The 18,248-nt window shown below is 41.9% G+C and overlaps 1 protein-coding gene across 1 annotated transcript; it reads left to right on the top strand.

The window, feature by feature from the left end:
• The first annotated feature begins 399 nt into the window (after window positions 1-399).
• LOC124788927 (trypsin delta-like) lies at window positions 400-10,787 on the top strand. Its single transcript, XM_047256211.1, has 2 exons — window positions 400-807; window positions 10,437-10,787. Exons 1-2 carry the CDS (start codon window positions 400-402, stop codon window positions 10,785-10,787), a joined length of 759 nt encoding a protein of 252 aa, XP_047112167.1.
• Window positions 10,788-18,248: the final 7,461 nt, after the last annotated feature.

Genomic DNA, 18,248 nt, shown 5'->3' with positions numbered 1-18,248 from the left:
TCCCGATTAGATCTCAGTATTCCGATAATGCAGAGATTAGTAGACACATTGTAGCAGAGCCTGATATCTGGAGAGGTACGGGAGAATGAATCGATGTTGGCCTTGGTGAATCAATATTGCAGACGCTTGTATGAAGTAGACTGAGGCAATCACCGGTAGTTAGACCTGATTTGCCCACCTGGGGTGCTCCTGAGCACTGGTCTGGAGTATTACCATTCCACAGCCACACTCGATATGAGATTTGACAGTGTCATACGTAAGCTGATACCACTTTGACCTTGTTTCTTTTTGAGATAGCTCGGTAATTGGCACTGTTCTGGAGACACTCCGATTATTGATAAAGCAAGGTGGTATAAAAACCGCTAGCATCGGGAGGCGCTCGTCGAACCAGTCACAGAGATGTCGATGTCCGCCGTGATTGTGTTGCTGTTGTGTGCAGTCTGCAGCGCTGCGCCGTCCGCGAGACCTCGTGGTCTCTGGGCTCGCCTTGGCGGCCGAATTGTGGGCGGCGATCCGGTGGACATCTCGCAGTACCCGTGGCAGGTCTCGATCCAACTGATGGGCGGGCACTACTGCGGCGGCTCCATCATCAGCAGCACCTGGGTGCTGTCCGCAGCACACTGCTTCTACGGTACCCGCGCATCAGAGTTCTCCGTGAGGGCAGGTACCTCTATACGCGAGAGCGGTGGCTCCGTGTACCAGACTGCTGACATACAAATACACGAAGATTTCAGCTATTTCACTGGAGATTATGACGTCGCCGTCGTTTCTATCTCGGGCTCATTCTCTTTTGATGGCAACGTCCAGGTACGGCCTATAGTTAAGAGCCATAATTTACAGCGGGGTACATGGACGATAAATAGTTTAGACAAGAAGAGAATAGAAGCTTTAGAAATATGGTGCTACAGGCCGGGCGGAGTGGCCGAGCGGTTCTAGGCGCTTCAGTCTGGAACCGCGCGACCGCTGCGGTCGCAGGTTCGAATCCTGCCTCGGGCATGGATGTGTGTGATGTCCTTAGGTTAGTTAGTTTAAGTAGTTCTAAGTTCTAGTGGACTGATGGCTTCAGATGTTAAGTCCCATAGTGCTCAGAACCATTTGAACCATTTTTTTTTTTGTGCTGCTACAGAAGTATGCTGAAGATAGGATTGGTAGATCACATAACTAATAAGGAGGTATTGAATAGAATTGGGGAGAAGAGGAATTTGTGGCACAACTTGACTAGAAGAAGGGATCGGTTGGTACGACATGTTCTGAGGCATCAAGGATCACCAATTTAGTACTGGAGGGCAGCGTGGAGGGTAAAAATCGTAGAGGGAGACCAAGAGATGAATACACTAAACAGATTCAGAAGGATTTAGGCTGCAGTAGGTACTGGGAGATGAAGAAGCTTGCACAGGATACAGTAGCATGGAGAGCTGCATCAAACCAGTCTCAGGACTGAAGACCACAACAACAACATGTAAAGCCTCTTTTACACAATCGGCATTCTTGCTTGTCTCATTGGACCACTCGGGGTAAGTGAATGTATTTCAGCGCCCCTGGCGTTTTGTTCCTGTTCTGAGTCTCACCTGTCACAATTATTGGTTTTCGTTTACAAGTCGCAATTGACTGATTGATTTATATAGAGAAACAAACCGACAATGGTCTTTGCTCACTGTTGCCCGCACCGAAACTAAGTTTACTGTCCAGTTTCAATCCCTGTAAATCTAGTAACGCCAACTTGAAACTTTGAAGAGTTGTAGGAGGCCTTTTACTAGTTCTTTGTTAGATGCTATTTCTTCTTGAGGAATTAATGAATCGAATGTGCTGTGTTTTTTGACCTCCAACGCCGTGGTGCGACTTCATCCTCCTCACCGCATTGCCTGTGCTATGGTGTTTTTTAAAGCTTCCATGGCGAGTCATCAGTTCTACCATGAGTTCAACCTACCTCCTGTTCAAACCCAGGATTACAGAAATTCTCTTGAAACATGGCTACGGTAGCATTAGCTTACCATGTCTGTTTTTGGATCTTAGTCAAGTATTCTGCGTGCTGCAACCTAATCCATCTACTTAGTTTTGTTCGTGCCATCGGCCTAGTGATGGATCTGACAGTTTCCGGTCAAACAAATGGAGTCGTCATCCTAGACAGCCTATCAGATTCTTCATTGCTACTGTGTGACTAGTAGATCGCCCTGTTGCTTTCCCATAGCCTCACAAGGGCTTCGTGACATTCTGCAACGATCTTCGATCTCGTTTCAGGGGCTGACGGAGATTTCAGAGTTGCTTGGCTGTCTGAATAACGCGTTACCGACGACAGCTGCGAGTATAGTGAGAGCTATCTGTTGTGCAGTTTGGTACCTGTGTGCTGAAAGTGAAGTTAAGGGGTTTTGTGTGGCGACAGGAAAATAAAGGGAGAGAAATTTAAATTGCGAGTTATTCCAATAAATATTAAACCTGAAATGTTAGAATTAGAATGAGAGTTACTTGAGTGATAAGATAGATATTAATGTGCTTCACAAAGAAGTCTTTCCCCTTAACTGAGAGTGCCTGTAAATGGATCTCAGCTTTCAGGACAGTCCAGCTATACCTGTGTTTAAAAAGTTTACTTGTATGATAGGTCCGTACTGTCGCCGTAATGATCAAATGGCAGCGTTACGAAGCTGTAGCCTCCGCACTGCTGATGTTGCACGCCGCTATCCTGAAAAGCTTATTTAAACTTATTTCCCACGTTAGACATGCGTGGCCACCTACACTCGTAGGATGCGAGAATGTAGTTCTCTCCGTTTTGGGGGAGAAAGTATTAGTAAATTACAGCGCCAGTTCAAAGATGACCTATTGCGACGGGACAGGACAGCCTGTAAGCTCGAACTAACACTCAAAAACCGGCAAAGACGAAGGTCTAATCTTGCGTACATGTAAACTTGAAGCACGAATTTCCAACGTTGTTAAAATGATGAAATTACTCGCCTTTGAATATATATTTATTTATACGATAGTTCTCTTTAACTAAACAACAACTTTCGTGTTTCTATTCACAGATAAATGAACTCTAACGAATTCCGTAATGACTGCCGTGTAACAGCAAAATTAGAACCGCTCCGACAACACGTCTTTCTACTCCAGTATCTCAAGCCGTAGTAAAAAGTACTGTTAATCCAGTGTCAATGATGCTGTATCAGCAAAGAATACCACCGCATACACAGAGTTTATGTACATGGTCACTTTCTTTCGCTGCAGAAAATACGTTGTCAAGCGCACCTAGAGAAGAGTTTGTTGAGCTACAATCTGTGCCGCACAATACTGTCAAACTGATATACACAATCCATTTCAAAACTATCACATTTCTATTCTTTTAAGTCGATTTGTAGGGGGACCATCCTTTTAACGAAATTAATCGAAATGTAATATCAGACTGAAAGCACGAGGAAAGATAATACAGTTTGTTGAACAAAGCAAAATTTATGGTGGATGTTCTTGGCAAAGATCTTCTGGTAAATTCTCGACACTCATGAGAACTGAAAGAATGGGAAAGAGTTGTCCAAACGTTTCAAAACATCTATACTCACTTGCTCGAAAAAATACGCCTTCAGAAACATGTCAAACAATATCCAGAAGACAGTAAATTGCCCTTTTTTGTTTTTTCCTTTGTATCTTGTTTTGTTGCTAAGTGACATGCAACGCAGAAAATGATTTGTCCCATTAAACATATTCAACCTTTTCACTGTTTAAACAATTTCCGTTAAGAAAATTTTTATATATTTACGTTCTTATCTATGCATCGTATAGGCTTTTTTTCAGGTATTGGGAAACGCAGATACCTCATTGCTTTCAAACACTTTGTCGCTGCTGTGGGAAAACACTATATCAAAAACACCAATCCCTCGTGCAACCATTGCAGTGTGCCGAGAAAACAAGCAAACAACAAAATGCAGATTAAGAAGAAACAAAAGCACGGAATCCATTACTATAGCAGAAGTGAGCTCAGCGAGAATAGGTTATCTTCTCACGTTTACATGGGGCTCCCAAAACCGGACATCATAAACCTATTTCACAATACCTTTTCTGGTTGGTCATGTAAAACTCCAAAATCTATTCTGGAAATCCATGACTAGCTGCCGGTTTTCCACTTTCACAATCGGTTTTCGCTCCCATGTAAACGCACAATCATATTTGAAACATTCTCGGATTATCAGGTTACGTCTTGTTTTCAGAATATTCGACTAATATGGACAGGATGACTCATTGTGCAATGAAGGAGAAGCAGAATTATTAGACTGAGCATGAAACTGTCTATCTTTAATATTTAAGTGAAGAGGAATAGGCACTGTCCTGACTAAACCAGAAATTGGAACAGCTGTTTTCCAGACGCTATATTTACCTGAGTTAGCAAATCCGCTTCAGCCCTTAACTCGTAAACACGATAGCGAAAAACAGTTTTCGAAACTCGTTTTTCGTCTTTCGGGAGATGTGTCGCGCGTAAAGGTAGTGAATTGACGACGCCACAGTCTCTTCTTTCTGCACTTGAGCAGCCTGTTACCCTCTCACGTCAAAATTAAAATGTGTTTCTTTCGATGGTTTATTCGTTATTTCTCTTCCGCATGTCCTTAGAAATGTTTCCACAAGTTTCATTGTTTTTCATGGAGGCCCTCTCAAGTAGCGAAAGTTTAATTACAACTTTTTTGGAAGGAGAGCAAGAAATAGTGGCGCAATGTCATACAAGCCAGCGTTGCCAGTTACTAGGATACTCAATAAATGTAATGTGTGGTGTAAGGCAGAGAGCACACTGGCAACACTGCAAAGTGCTCTCCGACTGACTGTGCAGTACACCTCGTGCACTCGCCTTCTTGTTTACTCACCACTCTAGCCGCTGATTTTTAGTAACTCCCTAAGACTGACTTTCAGTACTTTTTTGTACGTGGAACTGTAAATCTGTGACTTCTGTATACTTCACTGATTTCCTTCCTATGCTTACTATTTGCAATATGAACAGGCGATAGGCAAAATAGTGTGAACACCCTTACTTAGTCGGGAATGGTTTATTAACAAGGGGTTGGACCTCCCCATTTGCACGTAATACAGCTGCGATTCTTCTTGGAATACTAGCATATAATGAATGTATAGTGTCCAGTGGAATGTTATGCCAGTCTTCGATCAAAACCTCTTCTAACACCTGTACTGACGAGGGAGGCGTAAATATGCTCCGGAGTCTGCCCCCCAACACCGCCCACAAGGATTCGATTTTGTTCAAATCCGGGTACTGCGCTGGCCAGGGAAGACGTTGCAGTTCGGTTGCATAGTCCTCATACCACGATTGTACTAACCTGGCCGTGTGAATGGGTGTATTAACGTCTTAAAATATGGCGTCATTGTTGGGGAACAATTGTTGGCTGTAACACGGCCTTTGAGGGTAGCGAAGGGAGCAGCAGAATACCATAATATGGCTGCCCGCACCATCACACTTCCACCTCCATGATTAATCGTTCGAATAAAGCAATCAGAATTATAGGCTTCTTTTGGCGTTCTCCAGACGTAAGCCCGGCCAGATGTTGGAAACAACGAAAACGTTAACTCGTCGGACCAAATAACGTGTTTCTACTGATCAGCCGTCCAGGATTTATGCTCCTGACACCATGCTTCACGCTACTTTGCGTTGGTTGTCGTCACTAATGGTTTCGTTATAGCAGCTCATCCATGAATATTCGCTTTATGGAGTTCTCGGCAGACAGTGTCGATAGCTACGGAGTCTCGAAGATGGCTATTTAGCTCTGCAGTTAACTGCCATAGTTCGTGTTGTTTTGACACAATTCGTGTTAGCGTACGATGATTTCTGTCATTTAGTTTTGATTTGCGTCCACAATTACGTTCACACGATGAGTCTTCCCATGTTTTTGCTCCAGCTAATCGGACCCCCACTATCTGCCCTCTTTGGGACTCTGTTAGGTCTTTCATTGCACGTCGACATCGGCGTCTGAATGCAAATAAGGAGTGTACGCTACTCATAAACATCCTGCACTGTTGCCTAGTCCGTACTGAACACGCGCAGCCCAGCGCTACACATGCCTTACCTGAGTTGTTGAGCGTCGAACACAACCATCCCATTACTAACACTGATCACATTATTTTGTCTATCCCCTTTATTATGAAACTACAACATTTCTTGCCTTGCAGCTTGAACCAAGGCTTATATGGAAAGGGTATGGATTCTTTTTTTCAAAAGGCCTTTCCTGACTCTTAACTGCACTTGTTTCTGAAAAAAATATTTATAAATTACTCGTTTGCTAAAATTTTTTACGCTCTAAAAGAATCATTTGTCCCACATGAGAGTGATAAAGCTGCACATAGCGTAGACTATTGCAGCTTTTGAATTACATAGCCACTGGGCGACAGGAGAAGGAACATTTTGTTACATTAAACAAAATAATCCATTAACAAAAATAAGACTGATATTTTGGGACATTTGTGCTCGATGAATAACAACAGGCTGACAAAACTTATCTCTAAATATCTTAGGGAAAAGAAATTAATGGAAGTTGGATCCGAGAAGTTAAAAAAGATTTAGAAATCCACAACACGCAGGTTCATGGAACGGCAGAAAGAGGTATTTTCAAAAGGAAAATTAAATTTATAAGGATTCCAAGGCAGTAACAGTGAGAGAACGGGTGTAAAGTGGCCAGAAGAAAGAAAAAAAGAGATGAAGTGAAAAAATGAGACAATATCGAAGAAAAAGAGAAGTGCGCATGAGGAGGAATTGAAATTATCCGAAATCATTACGTCGTCCTAATTGGCCAAACCATTAGGGAAAAGAATCTGAAATGGAACCCTTGCGAAAGGTCTTTTAAGAAGGAGTTATACAAATCAGGATCATTTGAAAATTATGTAACGTAAATACCACCCTCTTATGAATGTGGCGTTCATCCAGTGTTGGAACTTCCCCATTGATCTTTCCGACATACTACTACGACGACGGAAAAAAGAATCGCGACACCAAGAAGGAGTTGTGCGACATCAACGAAAGTTGGTAGCCGTGGATCTCCATCTGAAGGATGCAATGTTGAGGATGGAAATGGAAATGAGCGTTTGGCGTCATTGGCCGGGAGGCCCCTCGCGGGGCAGGTCCGGCCGCCATATCGCAGGTCTTATTACATTCGGCGCCACATTGGGCGACCTGCACGCCGGATGGGGATGAAAGGATGCCAAATCGGGTTTGCTTCAAATACACGCTGTAACAGTGTAACAGGCATGAGCGTTAGTTACGTTTGAGACTGGACACCGTGAGTTGATGTAAGTCAGGAATGCTTTTATGATGACAAAGACGTCGCTATCAACACCTCACTGAGTTTGAAACAAGGTCGTGTAATTGGCCTACGAGAAGCTGGATGTTCCTTCAGCGATGTTGCGGAAAGACTTGACAGAAATGTAGACACTGTAGATCACGAGAATGTACGGTCGCAAGAAGACCGGGCAGCCGGCCACGTGGCGCTACTCGGTGGGAAGACCACCGCGTTCGGTGTAAGTTTCTGGCGCTAGTATTGTATTTGCAGCAGCAATTTGAGGAGCGCTTAGCGCCACAGTGACATAACTAAACTGTTAGAAATTGGTTACTTCAATGACACTTCCGAGCCAGATGCCCTGCAGCGTGCATTCCGCCTACCCCTAACCGCAGCCATTTGCTACTTCAGTGATGTCAAACGAGGGCTCATTGGAGGGCGGGTTGGAGGTCTGCTTGCTTTGTGAAATCTGCTTCTGCGTCGGTGCTAGTGATGACCGTATGTTTGTTAGAAGGAGGCCATCTAAGGGCCTGCACCCACCCTATCTGCATGCTAGACACACTGAATCTAGACCTGAAGTTATGGTCTGTAGCGCGATTTCGTATGACAGCAAGGGCACTCTCGTGGGTATTCCAAACACCGTGAGTGCAAATTTGTACATCAGTTTAGAGATTCGATCCGTTCTGCTGTCACTCACGAACTGCATTCCAGGGAGGGTTTTCCAAAAGGATAACACTCTCCCACATACCGCTGCTGTAACCCTACATGCTCTACAGAACGTCGGCATGTTTCCTTGGCCTGCTCGATCACCAGATCTGTCTTCAATCGAGCACGTACGCACATCATCGGACGACAACTCCAGCATTACCCACAAGCAGCATTAACCGTCCCTCTATTGACCAACCAAAGCATCAGTCATAGAACTCTATCCTACAAAGTGACGTCTGGCACTTCCACAACGCAATGCATACACGTCTCTATGTTTACATTCAAGATTCTGGCAGTTACACTGATCTTAAATGTATCAGAATTTGACATTTACAATGGCTTTTCTCGCGCTTACAGTAACCTGTGATCTTGCAATGTTAATCACTTAAAAATGGTATCTAGACAAATGTATTGTTGAAATTTCATTGCTCGGCGTTAATTAATTTTTGGTATTGCAATTTTTTCTGTTATTGTAGCTCACCACAATTCACTTTGTGTAAAGAGCCGCGTCATGTGGAAGTAGATTATAGTGTAGTCCCAGATGTAGATAAAACTAGGGATGAAAATTTAATTCGACCTGGACAATTCAGCATGGCAAGCCACCGGCTCCATAAAATTATTAACCTCGTAATTTTATGGAGTACGTGGACGGACATCTCAGTCGTTCACTTTCTTTTTCAGTCTTCTAGGAATTCTCACAAACCTTTATATTTCATCTTCTGAGCGGATATGGCCGAGCTACAATAACTGAACAAGGAAATCCGAAGTGCCTCAGCGCAACTTCCGAATTTTCCTTGATTTAGTAATTTTATACATCGAAACCTTATTATTTGGCGTTCCTCTGCTCCAAAGACTCATTTTGAAACTTCCAATTTCTATGTCCCGTTCTACAAAAATAGTTACTTTATGATACAATGAATGCTATGATAACATCTTGTTTATGTCATAGCATTAAAGTGACATTCGCTGTGTGTCATAGGTACTGCAATCAGGCTGATTGGATTTTTTGTCCTGGTATCTTGGGAAAATTGGCGGTCAGTTTTCCAAATTACATTGTTTCTTACGTTCCTCATCAGGGAAATACTACAACACTAGGTCTGCAGGGGAAAGTGTGCAGTAACTTGTACCACCGAAGATTAGACATTTGACACAACGAGGGACGGGTCGTTGCGTTGTTCTACTACAAGCATAGGGGTGTATCTAGGGGTAGTATGTACGTGGATAACGTACAAGACTTATATGACTAAACAAGCTGTGATCTTATCCCACAAGGAATAAGGTATTAGCAATATAACTGACTTGCTGTATTCCTTGTAGCATACATTAGCCAGTGCAGAGCAGTCTGAAAACAGATCACCGAAATCAATTATTATTTTACGGCGAGTTAACCATAAATCACAGGGAGCTTACAGAACTATCTGGCCAGACTCTAGATGCTGTTCACCATCCGGCAATTATGCTGATCGCTGGAATATTTTTGTACCAATCCTATCCCTAGCCTCTCTGCTGTGGCTGAGAAGTCGCACCCTACCACCTTTTCATGTTACGACAAGCCAAGAATATTTGCCCAAGTATTTGCATACAATGCTGTTATTCGTTCACGGTGCAGCGACATTTAAAAAAGCATTTCTGAGCATTGAAGGTCTTCGATATAGGTATGTGTAAAGAATTATGATTTAGAAATGAGTGTGGCAAATATCAGTGTTTTAAGGCGAGGTTGGAGTAGATCACGTAGGATGTTTGACGACTTTTAGGAAAAAAACACACTCCACATGTGATATTTAGGTGTTTGTTTGATAACATTTCAAAAAAGTACGACTGTTTTATTATGATGTACACTAATCAGTCGAAATGGGGAGAGGTTACTGGCTATTTGGCATGCGCTGAAGACAAATTCGTGTCGTCGTTACACTGAAGATTAACCGTACAACAAAACAACAGACCTTGAAGAAAATTTTCCTTAATTGAAATATATATAATCGCCATTTCTTCGTAACTTCCTATGACTCAACTGTTTTCCTTATCTGTATTTCCATCTGAACTAAAGTCATTTTACAGCTAAATCAGTTTTACGCCATACGCTTGTAGTAATAAATGTGGTATGGAGCACACTGTTAAACGAATTCCACACACTAGCAATAGGTGTGGCGAACCGTTACTTCCAAAAACTGCGAGATCTCACAATCACTTTAAATGCGCGTGCACACACACACACACACACACACACACACACACACACACACACACACGCACACACACACACACACACACACACATACAGACATACACACGCAAACACTCATACAAACACACATCCTCATATTCCACAGAAATGGGATAAAATTATGTTTTGTCTTTATTTTATATTTAATCGATTAACAATGAGTCTTTCTGTTTCATCATTTACTGCATCACATTAATCGCTCTCTTTGTCACTGCTTTCACTTGAAAGGATTCTACTAACATTTATATTCCTTACAGACAGTCGGTCTTGGCACTGCAGACATCGAAGCTGGCACATCAGTGACCATCACCGGGTGGGGCGCCTTGGATTATACACAGACCCTACCTGAGCAGCTTCAGGCTGTCACCACGATCATCGTCGCACGTCGTGACTGCAATATCTATTACCTGGGCGGCATCACGGAGAACATGATCTGCGCCGGTGAATATGGCAGAGGTGCTTGCAACGGAGACAGCGGCGGACCGCTGGTTGTCGGGTCTACGCAGTACGGCATCGTCTCCATGGGCTACTGCGCTCAGGGAATCCCCGAGGTTTACACCAGTGTCGTTGCCGTACGATCGTGGATTAGCACAGCGACTGGCGTCTAGCAGACTGCCAAAATTATCTTTTTGACAAATTTTAGTATTAGTGTCATGGTCACCTGGCTCTCAAGTTACGGTCAAAGAACGTACTTCATGTTGTAAAGAGCGACTGTAGTGTATGGTTAAAGTTTCGTCAAATAATAAAAGGAATTAAATCAGTTATCGAGATAATCACATTCTGTGAAGCAGACACTCCTTGTCCGTGTCCAACTCAACCTTCCTGGCGCTCTCTCTCTCCACAACGCCAACCCCCTCCCCCCCCCCCCCCCACACACATTTTAATTGTAGGCATGATTATAAACTGTTAGAATATAATGGGTGAACGTTAATGAAAATGACAAACTACAGGGACGATTCCTGATTGGAAATGGAGGAAAGAGATCCTATAAACATGTTTCTGGAAATGCACCGTCGCCAGTGTAGATGCGCTGATGACCATGTGCCGTGTGTTCCTTGGTTGTTATAGGTTGTGTGATTGATGCAGTGTACTGTAATTAATAGAATAGTCCGGTATTCATGTTTGGAACAAGCCGAGATGGTGTTTGCGGTAGGGCCAAGCAGATGGAAACATTCTATAGCAGCACGGCTATTCAAAACAAATATGTTTACAGACACTGAACCACATCACACAACAATTGAAGCCCTTTTTGAGCGTTTGTGTGATCATGGGTCCTTTCAGACAGACGAACGTACAGGGATGTGGCGGACTGTCCTTACACCAGACCAGGAGGATCGAGTTCTGCCTCTCGACCGTTTCTATCTGCTTGGCAGCACACAAACAAAATCTCAGCTTGTTCCTCACATGAATACCAGACCGTTCTGCCGCTTACACTTATCGTGCACTGCGTCAATCACACAGCTGGCAACGCATGAGGAACACACGGCAGGTGGTCAGAGGAACTTTCATTCGTCGGTGCCATCTATCTTGGCAACGACGCTTTTCTGAACACATGTTCAAAGGACTTTTTCTCCTCCATTTCCAGTCAGGAATCCGCCCTGCAGTTTGTGAGTTTTATTAATTGTTCACTCTGTATATAAATACATAGGAGAACTGTTCACTGTATAGTGTAAGAGTGTATATAATAATCTGAAAAGCTCAGGTTGTGCCGTCCACTATCCCTCCTCTTCTGGTGTCTTCCAAAGGCTGCCTGCGACGAAGTATTTAATGGATAAAGATTTTTATTCCTTATGTAGTTGGTATTACGACCATGTGTCGCCACGCCGCAGGTTCAAAAATGGCTCTGAGCACTATGGGACTCAACATCTGAGGTCATCAGTCCCCTAGAACTTAGAACTACTTAAACCTAACTAACCTAAAGACATCACACACATCCATGCCAGAGGCAGGATTCGAACCTGCGACCGTATCAGTCGCGCGGTTCCAGACTGAAGCGCCTAGAACCGCTCGGCCACACCGGCCGGCCACGCTGCAGGTGCAGATCATAGTGTAACCTGGAATTAGAAGAACCCGCATCAATCATTACCCAATTAGATTTTCTCTGTTAAATTCTCTTCTTCCATAGCAGATTGTTTTCGCTAACAAGGAGACCCAGGGATAACTTTGACTTGGAAAGTCGAATTAAGACGCGTGAAACAAACGAAGAGTCAATACATTGATGTTCCAACAACACGATAATCTCTTATGTTAATGTCCTCTTTCACATACTTTTACAATGAAGGTGTTTAACGATAAGCCTCTTCTTGAGTTCGTAAGCATTTGAATAACTCACTTAAAGTGATATCATTAGGTGCATTTCGTTGACGTTCTTCACGTCAGCTACGAGTCACGAGTAAGAGATACAAGCTTACTGGTAATCCGAATACTGCGTGACAAACTATCATTCCGATATCGGTCATAAGTGTTTTGTAAGTTCTCAGTACACCGACAAAAGTCGCCATCATCCTAGGTGCCGTTAATCGTTCTATTCAGTTCACTCGCCGTACTCTCATGGACTGAATTCACAGGCGTAGTAACATAGTTCACTGATTGCCATTTAACTGTCAAATAACTATTACGCTCATTAAACGACCATTCTCAGTTCGTAAAGCTTGTTTAAAGTTCCGTATGCATTGATTACTGAAGTGCAAGATAATCAGCTAAACTTCGCAATATTAACTGTCAGAGATATTGCTATACATCAGATGCTATACAATGTGTAAGAATATTTACTGTCATTTAAACTTCAATTTAAACTTCCATTTACTTCCTCTGAGCTATAAAAATCTCCATTCAGAGTTGCTTCGCTAATCTTCCTTTAACTCAAAAGTCTCAAAATTAAAGCTTGTGAGAATCTTAGTTTATCTTCTGAGCACTTATTATTTACAATCAATTACCAGTACATACCTATCTGATATATTGCAATTTTTAATGTCCAGAGTCGGACCTCAGATACAAAAGTGCAAACAAGGCCTTTTTTTAGTAATTAAATTCAGTCTCGACAAAATTTTACACGTGGTCTGCGGCCGACTAACTGTCTGTTGCACTTCAACAGCGCCCGGTACACTCGCTCCCACGTTGTCAGAACATCACTGGAACGCCTTGCAGAAAACGATAATAGATCATGAACAAAAATAAAACAAACACTTTTATTACATCATATAAAATTTGTTATTCAAAACTATAGCACCTATTTATACTTGCCTGGTGTCGCTCAGCGGAACCTATCAGTGTTTGTGACAATCTAATGTAAACACTACGGCAGGAAGTTAAATGGGATACTTCCCAACGACCGGTGCATCTCCCCGTCATCAGAGACAAATTATGCGCCACTCCCAGCGTCTTACGTAGAATAGCATGCCACAGTGGTACACCGTTAAGGATAGATGCGGCTAGCACGGGTCGCTACACATTGTTTGTGTAACGGATAAATTGGCAGTTACTGAGCACTAGCTGAATACAGGACGCGTGTTGTACGACAGAAATGTCAAGAACTTCAATGCATATTCCTGTTTCTGGGACAGTGTTATCAGAGGAACTGTTCTCATTCGCACAATTGTTGATTAAAACTAACAGATGCACTGAATATCGTCTTAACAGTGCGTGCGGTCAGTTGCCTGCCGCCTCTTGAAACCACGTCTGCGGAAAAACACGACACAAAAAGGAGATAGGTGGTTCATAGCTCCGTGTCTTAGGATTCAGTAACGCACTTAATGGCAAGCATTCACTGCAAAACAACACGAAACTTTGTTGTTCAGCTGCCAACCAGAACACCGTTTCGTCGCGTCCTGTTTCCGGTTGGCGCCAGCACTGTTTAACCTGAGCATCGCAGCGTGTGACACCTACTCAGGAAACCTGCTGAAACTGCTAATGTATTGAGGGACACTGAGTCAGTTCCAGAAAAATCAGCTGAAAACAGCGACACATAGCAATGCATGTAACGATAATGGGGAGGAAAGAGGAAGGGGATAACGTAAGCCAATGCTCAGGTAAAGAAAGAAAACTGTTCATAAAAATCGAGGTAAGTGAAGTGCGAGACGTGTAAGGAAAGTAATGAGACTAATTTTTTTAATCTAGCAAAATCTTTATTTTTTTCAAACAGTAACATTGTTCGCTTCAAAATAGTTCCCTTCGGCAGCTATACACTGTCGGAGTCATTGTTCCCAGTCTCGCCAGCAGCGCTGAAAGGCTTGAACTGCTAGGGCCGTTAACATGTCGGTCATATTCTTTTGAATGTTCTCCAAAGTTCCAAACTGACGTCCTTTTAAGATGTTTTTTTTTCACTTTCGGGAAAAGGATAAAGTGACAGGGATGGAGATCACGTGAATAGGGAGACCGCGGATCCACAGAAATGCCTTTTGAGGTCAAAAATTCCGTGATGGAAATGTCTGTGTGACATGGGCGTTGTCAAGATGCAGCATCCACTTGTCTGCAACGTACAGTCTCACTCGATTCCCGTTTTCCTGAGCCTTTCAAGGAAATCTTTGTAAAACGGTTGACAGTTTATCCTGGAGGAAAAATTTTTTTTATGCGTGGTACCCTTGCTGTCAAAAAACCAAATCATAACTATTTTGATATTTGATTTGCTCATTTGAGCTTTTTCCGGTCGAGGGGAGTCTTCCACTTTGGCAATTTTTCTCAGGATCGTACTCAAAATTCCAGGTTTCATCACCTGCGATCACACGAATAAACCTTTTGTGGTCATTGGCAATCTGTCAAGAAGATCAATGGGCAAGTTTCCTCGATCGTAAGTTGGAGATCTACCTAAGCAAGGTTCGTCTTCAGTCTGTTCTCGGCTTTTCGAAATGTATTTTTTCAAGCGAAAAACCTGTGCTCTTGTAAAGGAATGTTTCCCATGGAACTATTTCAACTTTTCGGAGGTCGCACTCGCGGATTACCCAAGTTTAACACAAAACTTGATGGCATAACTTTGATCTAAATTCCGTTGTTCCATTTTCGTAACACACAACAAAAGCACAACTTCACTGATGGCGTTCTCAAAAATCATGTGATGACTGTACGAAGCTGAAACTAGTACTGAGCATCTGGAAGGGAGGAAAATAGCAGTCAACAGAGGCACAACAACACAGTGTTGCCAGATCGTTCACAGAGTTGCCTTTTATATGATATGCATCTGTGTTTCTAACGGAAGAGTTCACACAGACTGCAGAAGAACTAAAATAATCAGCATTCACAAAAACAAAAATCAGAAGTCAGTGATACAGAACAATATGCCCTTCCAAATCTATACTACTATATAAAGAGAGGTTGTAATTTAACATTGTTCCCAAGAACTTCGAAAGTACTCGACGGATTTACTTCAAATTTTTACACGACACTCTAATAATCGTTTGCACGGTTATGGTTTACACACTGTTAATGTATATGGTAAATAAATATGTATGTACTTTATGAAAGGGAAAATTTTTTTTAGCAAAAGGCTCCGAAAGTTATTGCCCAATTTACTTCAGATTGTTACACGATAATTTAATTAATGTTTGAATGGGCATAGACTACACTTTTTTTTAATTTACATGATATATAAGTACATATACAGTATATAAATGGGAATGGTTGTTTACAAAAATCTCGAAATGTTCTTGTAGAAATTACGTCAGACTTTTACACGATACTCTAATAAATGTTGGGACGGGCATAAACTAAACATTTTTAAATACATATGGCACATAAAAATCTACATCTACTACTGCATGAAAATAAGTCACTGTTGACTTCTGGCTCGACACCCATTCTGCTTTTTCACTAATATGACAGTATCTCTCGCCTTTCATGATATTATGCTTCGCTTGCAGACCTAGGTGCCAAGTCGTTCTCCCGTGCTGCCATAGCTTTCATGTTCGCCGCAACTGGCTCAGCATTTCCCCCTAGCTGGCAGTCTACTGGTCATTGACGCATGCGGTTTGGTTTCCGGGAGCTGCTAAGGTAAAAATTGGACGAATCTTTAGTGTCCATCAGGGATACTATCCTGGAGCGTAAACAGTACTCTCCCGTTTCTCTCTCTCTCTCTCTCTCTCTCTCTCTCTCTTTCTCTCTCAGTAATAAGTTGTCATTGTCTCACACAAATTATAAATTATAATATTATATTTTAAATATTCAAAACACATTGATCATTTGGTAAAACAAACTACCATTCAGAATTAAGAACATAGAAAAGACTGACCCAATTGCAAAAGAATTAAAAAATAAATTAGTCGCAGTCTTCTATAAAGCATAAAACATAATTTACGAGCTAGTTCTTTAGATCACTTCGTTTCAAACAAACATGTCTTCAATTGATGTACATCTTTAACCACCAATACGGCACTTTTCGTCATTTTATTACAAACAGTTTTACCAATCCGACGCGTTTCCGAGTGTTGCTCAATGTGCTGGTTTTTTGAAACAGAATTTGTTCACGGACATAAGATAAATGAGCTACTGCTTTAATTCGTCTGCTTGAAACAGACCAACTCTTGCAACTAGTTTTCAGAGTTTCTACAAATAAACTTATGTTGTTGAGACACTTTAACGAACACTGTTCAATATATATACGTTATTGGATTCAGTGCTAGCTGGCCTCAGCTTCTTGTTGCTTGTACATCGCGGTCGAAAAAGGCAAATTAGGAAAACAGTTAGTACAACTTTTTCAGTAAGTTTGGGAATTAATTTTTGCAAACACTTTAATCTCTCTCTTATGAAGTGTCTAGTCCACACAAATGCAGAACTTTATACCTCTATAAACAACGTAACTTCGAGGTTAACGTACCCTACAGTAAAGAAAAAGCAAAACCTCCAACTCTCTCCACTTGAGGTGAATGTTCTTGTTTCGAACGTCATGTTCGTCATATGTGCTGTGAACCAAATGTTCATGAAAGCCCATGGACAGCTCTTTTCGTCCTTTGACACAGCGTGTGACGTCAAACTGACGCCATGTGTGCACGAAGTCTTGCAACTGTAGATTACCATGTAGGTTACATAGGTGTTTAGTGTCCTCTCACAGGGTATGGATGCATGTGCGCTCAAAATCAGTTTTATCGATTAAACAATTTTTTGCGCAGCAGCATTGCAAGAGTCTTGGTTGAATGCTGCGTTTCGTTACTGCTAATGCGTTATTCAACAAGTAAACATATTCAGCGATGCAAATTTCGTTTAGACGGAACATTTCAGCAGTCGTAGTATGTTTGAAAGCAGGATAATGTTAGCATCTGCCACAGAGTAAACTCAGATTGTAATGTGTACTAACTGTATTGGAGATTAAGCTGGTGTACCTATATGGGTGTCTGTTTTATTTTTTTCTGTCTATTTTTCTCCATTCATTCGCCTAAGTTGTTCACGGCAAAGATTAAACGCGGTATGCCCAAAGCAATCAATGCTGTGGAGCTAGCGAGAAAAGATGTAGAACATTAATTTTCTTATGTTTGTAAGAACTTCTATCGGATGTTTCCCGTCCATGACAGAAAGAGGACGCGGATTTCTGTTTAGTTCACTAATAATATGAAATATATTAATTTATAGTACGAAGTCAACTTCACTTACTAGTTCCTTATTTCACCTGCTCTATCTGTCTGCTTTACCGGTAACTGTAACACTTCGGAGAAGCAATGGACGTCGGAACATTGTCTTCAAAGGAGAGGAAGAGATAAATAACTTCAAGGATCGAAGAACTATCGTCTAATAACCCAACATTACACGTTTCAGATTTCTCGTGTATACGAAAAATCATAAGTCTGTCTGGAGTGTGCGTCGCTGTGCTTAAATTATCTGAAACATACTCACTAATTGTTACGCCTCTTGTACGACGCCAGATTTCCATCGCAATTATTATTCTTAAAATTATTAATTAATCAGCAGAACTGGCGGCCGTTCCCTGGATGGTGCGAGATAGATTATACAGGTGAAATAATTAAATGATATAAAACACACTGTGAAACGTGTTATTGTACTAATTGTTTTTTTATTTACTTTGTTTCATGATTGGAATATTGACGAGAGAAAACCAACGTCAAATACCACATAAATTACAAACAACA

The sequence above is a fragment of the Schistocerca piceifrons genome, chromosome 3 (assembly GCF_021461385.2).
Source record: "Schistocerca piceifrons isolate TAMUIC-IGC-003096 chromosome 3, iqSchPice1.1, whole genome shotgun sequence".
NCBI lineage: Eukaryota > Metazoa > Arthropoda > Insecta > Orthoptera > Acrididae > Schistocerca > Schistocerca piceifrons.
The sequence above is the reverse complement of the archived record's forward strand: the minus strand, read 5'-3'. Positions and strand labels throughout refer to the sequence as shown.